Source organism: Eulemur rufifrons, chromosome 2 (genome assembly GCF_041146395.1).
Source record: "Eulemur rufifrons isolate Redbay chromosome 2, OSU_ERuf_1, whole genome shotgun sequence".
NCBI lineage: Eukaryota > Metazoa > Chordata > Mammalia > Primates > Lemuridae > Eulemur > Eulemur rufifrons.
The window spans coordinates 47249970-47260621 of NC_090984.1; the positions used below are offsets into that span (position 1 = coordinate 47249970).

Consider the following 10652-nt stretch of genomic DNA (forward strand, 5'->3'; position numbering starts at 1 on the left):
CTTTTTTTAAAGATCTGCCCTCCCCCCTGTAAGGCTGGTGGCAGGTACCCCTCCCTTCCCTAATGAAAAAAGAAGCCTCTCCTGTCCCTCAGTACCCGCCCCAAAACTTAAAGAAATTCCTTACTCCTGGTGCCGACATCTCTTGGCCGAAGAAGCTCCCATCCCCCAGCCCTAAAAACCTATATAAACCCACTCAGACTTCTGGGCGGCGCAGCTTCTCTGGGTACCATGGGTCCCGTGAGGCTCGCCTGGGTCCCTTTCTCAGGGGCTCGTTACCCCCACCCGGGAGCACCCCAATAAATCCTCTTTACTTATCCCTTTCAACTCTGCTCGTCTTTCTTTCTCTGGCGCCGGCTACTTCAAAGAAACCTTACACCCCCAAGTATTTATCAATCCCAATAAACTATACTCACAACCTTGGATGGTTAAAAATGCAGCTTATTTCTCTTCTCTGTTCAAGGGTTTTCTTTGTCATTAGATTATGTTCTTATACTTCTACCAGGACCCAGTGGTTGGGGGATGCTGGTCCTTTAACAAGTGAGCAGGGGAGGAGCTGGGAGTCTTAAAGCCAGGAGCAGCAAGCAGGGCCTGGCCCAGGCTGCCATGGCGAACCTAAGCCGAAGGGAGGGCAACAGTCGGGCAGTAGGTGTCAGCAACGACACGTCACCAAGCACAGACGGTGGCTGGTAGTGTCCGGTGTGGGCAGTCTTCTCTGCTGACTCCTAGCCTTGTCCCTCAATTCTGTCCCCTTGCAGGACAGCTCCCTAGAGCTGTGCTGGGGAGGCCGGAGGGGGAAAGAGAGAGAGGAAGGCGGGTGGGCATTTATAGTAGTCTGAGAGCCCAGGGTCTTGCTCCCTGAGGTCTTGGGTCAATAATTCTCCTACCACCTTGCTGGGAGGAAACCAGGGCTATTTTGGGGTGCCATGCCATCCTTACTGACTAAGGAGGAGGGTATCTCTGGGTCTCTTCCTTGTCCCAGGTTTACCTTCCAGAGGCTGACAGTGCTGTCTTACTGGAGGATGCAGCCAAGGAGGAAGTCCGCCAGCCTGTCAAGATGAAATGCCTTGAAGGTATCACCAAGCGGGCCATGGTGTCTAGATATAAAACCCCGGGGTGTGGAGGCTTGCTGGTCTGTTTCACACATGGGCTTGGGTGTCCAGAGTCACTGGTAGTACTCCAAATTTCTCACTTACTAGCTATATCATGTTGGGCAACTGAGATCGCTTTTCTAAACCTTATTTTCCTCACCTACATAGTAAAATTATCGGTAACAGCTGAGACAGCCTCCTACGACTGTTCAATGAACATGCACGTGTAAAGTACTTGGCACTCAGTAGGATTAAATTGCAATGAGTCGGGGCAGCTGGCACTTGTTCAGTTAAAGAGGCAACGGAAAGGGGTGTTGGGCGGAACAAAGCAGGTGAAGAGGGGATGTGGAAAGTGAAGGTGTTTGGCACCTGCCAGGCTCCGTCTGGTTTAGAGGGGGTTGTTTGGGGCACCCTGGGGCAGGGAGGCTGAGCTGAACTCAGAGAACCGGAGGCACCCTGTTCAAAGGTGGTGCTGGAGGTGGTTCATGAACAGAAATGCCTTTGAGCAGCAGCTTCTCCAGACGAGACTCGTGTGCCCTCAGCCTCTGTATCACTTCCTCTTCAGGCCCACACTTAAACCAAAGGCCAGGCAAGACCTGCCGCCCCTTGGCTCCCAAGGAGGAGCTGGTGTCTGCCTCCCAATTGGAGGAAGAGGAAGAGAATGAAGAGGAGGATCTGGATCAAGACCCGGAGGAGGAGGAGGAAGAGAATGATCTTGGGGATCCAAATGTATTCAGCACTGTCCATAACATCCAGGTACTGTGGCAGGAGGGGATGAGAGAGGGTTTGTCATCTGAGCTGGCTAAGGCTCACAGGCTGTCACTAAACATCCCTCTCTTCTCTACCCCTTTCAAAGACAGGTTTTGGATTAACACTTTCTATTTTAGGCTTGAACCTGAGTTAGGGACTCTCTCCTTCCCTCTTTCCTGCTGTCTCCCTCTTAGTTTCTTTATATTTTTATTTATTTTTAAGTATTTAAAAACAAAATAGAGATGGGGACTTGCTCTTGCTCAGTCTGGTCTCAAACTCCTGACCTCAAGTGATCCTCCCGACTCTGCCTCCCGCAGTGCTAGGATTACAAGTGTAAAGCTACCATGCCCAGCCTCCTCCTTAGTTTTTGATGCTGTCCTCACCTTAAAACCAGATCCTAGCAGGACTGTATGTCACCCATTAGGTGGTGGCCCTGCTGCTAGTGCTAAAGGTGAATCATCTTTGCCTGGTCCTGGGCTCCTCTGTCTCAGCAATCCATTCCTGGTATTTGTTCCCTTGGATTCCATAGCCAGTGGGGAGAGACAAGGATGTCCATGTAGAAATGAGGTGACTCAGACCCTCCTTGAACCTACTTCTAAGATACAGTAGTTCCTCCTTATCCATGGTTTCACTTCCCGCTGTTTCAGTTACCCATGGTTAACTATGGTCTGAAAATAGGTGAATGCAGTACAAAAAGATATTTTGAGGGAGACTGCACTCACATTAACTTTCATTACACTATATTGTTACAATTGTTCTACTTTAATTGTTAATCTTTTACTGTGCCCAATTTATAGACCGTCATAATAGGTATGAAGAGGAAAAAACATAGTATACTTAGGGTTCAGTACTATCCACAGTTTCAGGCCTTTACTGGGGGTCTTGGAACGTATCCCCTCTGAATAATGGGGGACTACTGTGCTAGTCTTATTTCTCCCAGAGGAAGGAGAGGGATCCTCACCCAGTTGACTTTGAATCTGATGAAGGGCCAAGCTGCCACTGTTCTGGGTGTTGGAATGGCTGGTCTTGCTGCCTCCTCCCACCTCCCTGTGGATACAGGTAAACGTAGAAGACGCCACAGGGGCCCATTCAAGCCTGTGTTTTCCTCCTGCCTGTTCCAGAGAGGTCTGCTCGGCTCCCCTGGAGTCAAGGACCGTGGTGTGCTGGGGATGTCATCTGCCTCCTTGCATTTTCTGTGGCAGGTGAGTCTGCTACAGTCTCCGTCCTGTGAGAGGTGACGGGGGACTAAGGAAGATTCCATCCGTTATGTTCAATCTACTCTTGACCCTGCTCTGGAGATAAAACGCCCAAAATGAGGTGGGGCATACTTGGTAAATGGCAGGGGTGGTGGGCCCAACCAGAAGCATGGATGGACAACTGGCTTTTCATATGAGAAAAAAGGACAAACTAGATCCCTACTCTTTATCTTACATAATGTTTCAGCAGATGAGCAGCACGGAGCTCAGGGTTGGAAAGAGCACCTGCCCTTCCACTAACTGCATAATGGCCTAGGGTAGAGGAATTCAAGGACCAGGAATTCCTGCAGGGAGAATTAGATTATAGCTGAGGAGGGCTTCAGGTGAGTCAGAAAAGGAAAGATGAGTACTGCCCGAGTGGCTGAAGACAAAGAGCCTGAGAGAAGACTGTTATAGAGAGGAGAGTGAGAGGTGTTGACTATCCAGATAGCGAGAAAAACCCATGCTCCCCACATTGTCTAGTCCCGAAGAGCTGTTTCTGAGGAGGTGACAAACCCAGCTGAAACAAGGGTGGGAACCACAGTCTGGTGCCCTCACAGCTGGCTTGAGAAGACACCCCCACCCCCTCTGACACAGCAAAATGTTGGGTGAAGTTCTTGAAGGAAAAGGCAGTTGAGTCTATAAAAACAGGAAAGTTGCTAAGCAAGAGCAGCATTTTCTTGGTGGAGATGGCCTCTCTCAGACTCTCAATTCCTCTCACAGACCCTGGACTACTTGTCGCCAATCCCTTTCTGGCCTACGTTTCCCAGTGCCAGCTCTCCAGCAGGCCACTTTGGACCTCGACTGCACTCACCAGACCCATCAATCTTTTGTAGCCTGCCCAACTCATGGCCCTCTAGATTCAGGTACTGTTTTGGGGTGCTGGAAACTCCAGCATCAGGACAAGCTGAGTTTCTCCCTAGAGGTCTCAGGGGTCGGGGCCACTCCTATCAGATGTCACAGGAAAATACAGAAATTGACAGAACTGAGTTTCATCCTTTCTCCCTCACAGATGAGAAAATGAAGCTCCAGGGAGATTAAACATTTATTTGAGATCAGCTAGCATGACAGAACTCAGACTAGGACTCAGAACTCCTGACAACCAGGCCAAAAGGTTTTCTGCTATACCAAGATTTCCTGCAGGAAAATATATTGGAGGAGAATGGGAGCCCTGTTGGGCTGGGATTGTGATGTGTTAGGAGACTGACTTTGGGAAGGCACATAAAGAGAGGGTTCCTTTAGATGTCCACCTGAGCTTACCCAGGGGCTGAGTGAATGGAGCCAGGTGGGGAGCTGAGAGCTTCCCTCCACCCAGGCCAAGTTTCTTTTTAAGTCTTCCTAGTCACCTGACTCAGCTCCACCCTGAGCACCAACGGATCCTGCAGCAACAGCAGCATAGTCGAACACGAAGGTAAAGCCTAGATGAGGAGGAGCAGGGTTGAGGGGCACATGTCTGCATACTGGATGCTCCCTTGTGACCAGGCACCTCCCCCAAACCCCCTGCACGGCTAAGACTCTCCTACTGTTGCCCACCTCTGTGCCCATTCCCATCCTTCCCAGAGAGCTCCACTCCCTGTTCACCACTCCTGGGGAATTCTCTGTGGCAGGGGTCTAAAAGGTTGCTTGTCCTGGTTTGAAGTCCCCCAGCCAAGAAGCCTTGGTCTCAGCAGCCAGACCCCTACGCTAACGTCATGACCCAAAAAGAGAAGGACTGGGTGATAAAAGTGCAGATGGTTCAGCTGCAGAGTGAGAACCCTCACCTGGATGACTACTACTACCAGGTGAGCTCTGGGGTGCTTATCCCAGCCTCTGACCTTGGGGTCAAATGGGCCTGGACTTCCCAGGCCCTCTGACCCTCTCTTTGGCTCATGGAGGGCATGTCTGTTCAGGTGGGAGAGACCACCACTACAGGATAGGGTCAGTATTTCTAAAGTTGATGTCTCAAGCTCATTTCTATTCTCCTACACTCCAGGCAGATTGGATTATTTACAGTTCCCCAAACATTCAGGTTTTATTTCCATTCTTTGCTGAAAAATTTCCCTATTCACCCTGGAAATGTGGAATCTCCCAATTTTGTACACTTTTCTGGGTCTTAGAAATATCTTGTTATAAATATGCATCTACTTACCTTTTAGTTTTTTAGGTCTAAAATACAGGGATCTGATAAATAGATTCAATTTGTTGAACTAAATTGAACAAATGCTTCCAGGCATTGACTCATTTCCCCTTGCTTCCTACTCCCCTTTATTTATGGGGAAAGTCTTCATCTAACAGGTTTTTGGGTTGTCTACGCTGTTTCATTTTCTCCTCAACATCCGTGAGCCCCCTATCAAGGTCCCCACCTTTATCCTTTTCCTATTTACATTAGTGGGTTTTTCCCCCTTTCTTTCCACTAAGTTTCAGACACCCTCCTCTTTCTGCTAGGATCACTGAAAGTGAAATAGTTTTGTACTCTTGCCTTCTTGGCATTACTTCTAAACAAATGAGCCATATTCAAGTCCCTTTGACTCAGTTAGTGGCTTTATTCTAGTTTGGTATTTCTCATCTTGATTTTAAGAAGATGTTTGATCAGCTAAGCAAATCCACAGAAGTATAAGACTGGCCGAGAGGCCAACTAACAAACATATCCATAGTGTTAGTTCTATACTGCAAGCTGCCAATGGCCTCCACACCATCAGATAACTTTGATTTTTGGAAAGCCCAGGTAGGATGACAAGATTAAAATGGGGAGGAGAAGGATAGGTAATATGAAGTGTGTATGAACTTGGAAGTGCAGAATATAGGAAGGTTGCAGATGCTAGAAGAGGTTTACTTCCTGGCCTTGCACTTGGCTCTCTGCCCTGTCATCAGACCTGGTGGTGGTACCTTGGTCTTCAAGTACGTGATATAGGAATTCCAAGACAGGTGACATGGGGCCCAGGGTGCTTAAAACACTTTAGAATAACTGCTAAGAGGGCCAAAGGTGCTAGCATCATTTCTGGAATGAATGCTGTAGGAGTGTGTTAAGAGGTTGCACTTGAGAACCTTAATGCTAAGTTCAGAAGATGAGTATAGGTTTCTTTCTTCTTTTTTTCTATTCCATGGACTCTCAGGAATATTATCAGAAGCTAGAGAAGAAGCAGGCAGATGAAGAGCTACTTGGACGAAAGAACAAGGTTGAATTCCTCAAGCTGGTAACACCTTACATTCAGAAGGCAGAGGCTTATGAGTCAGGTAGAGCCAGGGCCAACCTGCTTCTTGGGTTGGGTATCTGGGTGGACAGAAGGTGGAAAGAGGAGGGGAATATGTTTCTAACTCCTTTCATGCAGTGGTTCGAATTGAGGGTTCCCTGGGCCAGGTAGCTGTATCGACGTGTTTTAGCCCTCGCCGAGCTATTGATGCCGTACCCCATGGAACTCAAGAGCAGGTAGGAGCATGATCTTCCCAGAACCTTTTTTTTTTTTTTCCTTCCCTGCTTGGGAGAAAGGTTTGGAACACGTATGTTTGAATTGAGACTGTGACCTAAGAGTGAGGAAGAAGTGTGATCAGACTTCATGTCTAGTCTTCCCAGTTCAATTTCTAGCTAGTCGGAGGCCTGGGAGGCTGCTGTGGTGGCGGGCTGATAGCCTGGGATCTTGTCTCCTAGGATACAGGAACTGCAAGTAGCCAGAGGCTTCGGGTGTTATATCGAATTGAGAAGGTGAGGTATCAGTTCTTTGGGGATGAGTTCCTAACTTACCTTTGAGAACAGGATATCACTCCAATTTACTCTTTCCATCCTCAAATTCCCAGATGTTCCTTCAGTTACTAGCAATAGAGGAGAGCCAGAAGGATGGGCCTCCACAGCCCCGCTTCTCCAAGCTGCAGAGCAACCAGGTTGAGCAGCTTTTCCAGGCCTTAAAGACCCAAGAGCAGAACAACCTGGAGTGAGTGTGGGAAGGTCCTGCCTCAACCCGGGAAGGGAAAGAGCAGCAAAGACACTGGCCTTGCTTTTGCCTTTCTTTTCTGGCATGTGGCCCTCTTGTCTATGCAGAACTCTGAAAATGCTCTCATTTCTCCCTTGTAGGGAGGCAGCAGATGGTTTCCTGCAGGTACTCTCTGTGAGGAAGGGGAAGGCCCTGGTGGCCCGGCTGCTCCCCTTCCTGTCCCAGGATCAGGCTGTTAGCCTCCTTCTCGTTATCATACACCACCTGCCCCTCTTGGTCCGAAGGGACGTGGCTGACCAGGTACTGCAGCACTGAGTAGAGAAGAGGATGGTCTCCAGGATGGGTTAGGGATGGTTCCTCCTCCCCGCTCCCCACCCCGCAGAGATGCCAGAGAAGGTACTGGGTAATGAGGGGTGCTGGCCCTGCCACTCTCAGGTGAGGAAGTTACAGAACAAACTATTATAGGAACAGTGGATTATCTTCAGGTATGATGAACAAAAGAAAAAAACAGGTGTATGATTGCACAGGTGAGTGTGCTATGGAGGTTTGAGAAAAGATAAGGACCCCCCCTGCTAAGTGTTGAGTCTCACATCTAATTTTCTTAGAGAAGCCACCTTAGAACAAGTGGATACTGGAAGGGCTCAGTGTTAGGGATGGAGTGTCATGAGTGGTGATGAGCCTGGTAAGTAACCTGATCAGGAAGGTGCCAAAGGCAGGTCAGCAAGGGAAGAGACTTGGAGGCAAGGTAGGAGGAAAAGTTGTAGTGGAGTTTGGGAGAGACGCTTACTGATCATCTTGCAGGCCCTACACATGTTGTTCAAACCTCTGGGCAAATGCATCAGTCACTTGACCTTCCATGAACTCCTCCAAGGACTTCAGGGTCTACTGCTGCTACCACCTGGCTCCTCAGAGCGGCCAGTCACTGTTGTGCTTCAAAATCAGGTAAGACATTTGGTTGGCTTTTCTCTTTCCATATATGGCTTCCAGGTGGTATCACCAGTAAGGAATAAGTGAGGGAATATTTTTTCTCTCCGCAAATCTTATCCTCTGCAGTGCTTCTCAACTTCTAGTGAGCACAGAATGACCTGGTGAGCTTATTAAACCTGGTTTCTTGGTCCCACCCACAGTCATCAGTAGGTCTGGGTGGGGCCCATGCACCTGCTTTCTAACAAGCTCCCTGATTGCTGCTGCTGGTGTGAGCCTCCTGAGCAGAGGTCTCTGAACTTCTGACTGCATGCCCCTTTTAGTAAGTTCTGAATCATACCACCCAAGTTTTTATAAATCACATACATGTAGTATATATGCATAATGTAATATAGTACATGTAATATTAGGTACATAATAAATATTTTGAAGGATGAGACTCTAGATGTGAAAGTTCTAATATCATCATCCAGTATCTCAGAGGATTATCTTGTGTAACCCACTCTGAAGACCTCTGCTTAAAGTAGTGCTTCTTAAAGTACAGTCCACAGACTACCTGCCTCAGATTCCTGGATCCATTTCTAACCTACAGACTGATTCCTGAGGGTGGAGCCTAGAAGCATGCACTTTATCAGCTCTCCAAGAGTATCTTTTGGGAAGTTCAGAACAGTGATTCCTTTGGAAAGGTCTGAGTTCTTTGGCTAACCAGTGTAAAACCTGACAGCTCTTGAGGGTACTGGACTCTATCTGTAAATGTGAACCTGCTCTTTAGTTGGGAAGATAGCAGGGCCAGGGTAGCACTGAATGCCTACGATGAACTCATTTTGCACTGGAATGTATATCACTTGCAGTTTGGAATATCTTTGCTCTATGCCCTGCTGAGTCATGGGGAGCAGCTGATATCCCTGGATTCTTCCCTAGAGGAACCAAACAGTGACCATACAGCTTGGTAAGATCATAAAGACCTTGTAAATACTATGTCAGTACCTGTGAGATGTGCAGGCTGAGCCAGATGAGATTCCCTGAGTGGCATATTCAAGTACTGGGGAAGAGGTTATAAAGAAAAAGGAGAAATAGGGTTGCAGCTGTTCCTTTTTTTTTTTTTTCTTTCCTACAGTGCCAACACAGTAATTAAAGGGACAAGTTTTAGGGTCAAACAGACCTAGATTTGAATTCTGGCTCTGTCACATGCTAGCAATATATCTTTGGGGCAACTTATGTTACCACTTAATCTGTTTATCTATAAACTAGGGATGATGGAACTAATGCCTTTAGAGTTCTTATAATTAAACAGGAAGGAAAATGTATAAAGCACCTAGGCATTGCCTGGCACATACCAAACATGCAAATGTTCCCTCTTAATTGCTACCTAGGGTTAGGGAAATATAGTAGTGGCAGTGGAAGGATAATAAGAAAGGTTGGCTCCAAGTGTTACTTTCCTGCATAAATACAAATATGCTTATTTATGTTTATGCCCTCCAGGACAAATACGGTGGTTTTGATTGCCTGGGAGATAGCCCAAATGCCCACAGCCTCTCTGGCAGAACCCCTAAACTTCCCCAGCAACTTACTTCCCCTGTTCTGTCACCATGTGGACAAACAATTGGTTCAGCAGCTAGAGGCCAAGATGGAGTAAGTGATGGCAGAAACAAGGTCATAGCCCCTTGTTCAAGCCCAATCTAGGTTCTGCTACTGCCCTCCCTACTTTTTTCAAACTATGAGCACGGAGGATCACATGCTTTTAGAAGTAGTTCTAGACACTCTGGCATTTATTACTGAGTAAAAAGTCTTGCCCAATTTAGGGCCCAATGGACCATTTCTTCAGCCAAACCTTTTGATTTATTCCCAGGTACTTTGGTAATTTATAGTGCTAAGCAATTTGAGGGCAAGAATTAATCAGAGAAACTGAATTATTCATTCATTCAAAAAATATTTGAGACAATTATTCCAGGAAAGATGCATGAATAACAAGGAGGTCATCTCTGTCCTCAGAAATTATCAACTGCTACAAAGAGCCAGTTACTAACCAAGTCATACAAATACTTGTAAAATGGAATTGTGTTTGCAGTTAACACTTGTTCTCTCTGTAGGCTTGCCTGGATCTATTGATCTGTTTGTTCTGGAATATGTATATGGGTGAAGTTTAATCATCAGGCACTAGCTGTATGAGCTATGTCTACTGGGAGCCAGAGAGTCTGAAGACACTTCTTATCCCTTGATACATTGGAGGACCCTACCCCTAACATTTTCATATCCTTCAAAAATCTAAATGATGTGCCTAAAAATAAGGCATTGCATAATGTATAATTAAAGAGATAACAGAATGATGTGTTGGGACAAGGCCTTGTTGTACCTAACAAAAGTATAACCTTAGAAATTGCTTCACTGTTTTAACTTTTTACAGAGAGAAAACAGCCTTAGCTGAGCTTAGAGGGTTGGATATAAATATCTCCCTTGTGATAGGAAGTGCTTGGTTCCATTTTGACAAAAAAGGTCATGCATTTATCAACAAATACTGGAGCGCCTCTTACGCACCAAGCAGTGTTTTAGGTACAAAAGTTACAGTGGTGAGCAACGCCAATGTTCCTGCTGTTTTGAAGCTTACATTCTGCTTGGACAGGAACTGACACAAAATATCAAGTAGTGATAAATACTGTGGTGAAAACAACAAAACTGGGTAATGAAAGACTAGAGTGGAGGGAGCTGCAGATGGAATGGTACAGGAAGGCCTGTAAATAGAAGTTACGCTG

General features: G+C 46.8%; 1 protein-coding gene across 1 annotated transcript; it reads left to right on the top strand.

Moving 5' to 3' along the window:
- The first annotated feature begins 1054 nt into the window (after positions 1–1054).
- Positions 1055–10030, top strand: PATL2 (PAT1 homolog 2). The gene is made up of 15 exons (XM_069460674.1): positions 1055–1070; positions 1654–1844; positions 2960–3040; positions 3797–3939; positions 4416–4484; positions 4713–4854; positions 6166–6286; positions 6382–6479; positions 6699–6752; positions 6845–6978; positions 7119–7278; positions 7780–7920; positions 8754–8851; positions 9385–9534; positions 9993–10030. Exons 1-15 carry the CDS (start codon positions 1055–1057, stop codon positions 10009–10011), a joined length of 1617 nt encoding a protein of 538 aa, XP_069316775.1. The 3' UTR covers positions 10012–10030.
- The last annotated feature ends 622 nt before the right edge of the window (positions 10031–10652 follow it).

Coding starts and splice junctions, on each gene's coding strand:
- PATL2 (XM_069460674.1), top strand. Junction 3,940..4,415: donor TCATGGCCCTCTAGATTCAG/GTACTGTTTTGG, acceptor AAGTCTTCCTAG/TCACCTGACTCAGCTCCACC. Junction 6,480..6,698: donor CCCATGGAACTCAAGAGCAG/GTAGGAGCATGA, acceptor CTTGTCTCCTAG/GATACAGGAACTGCAAGTAG.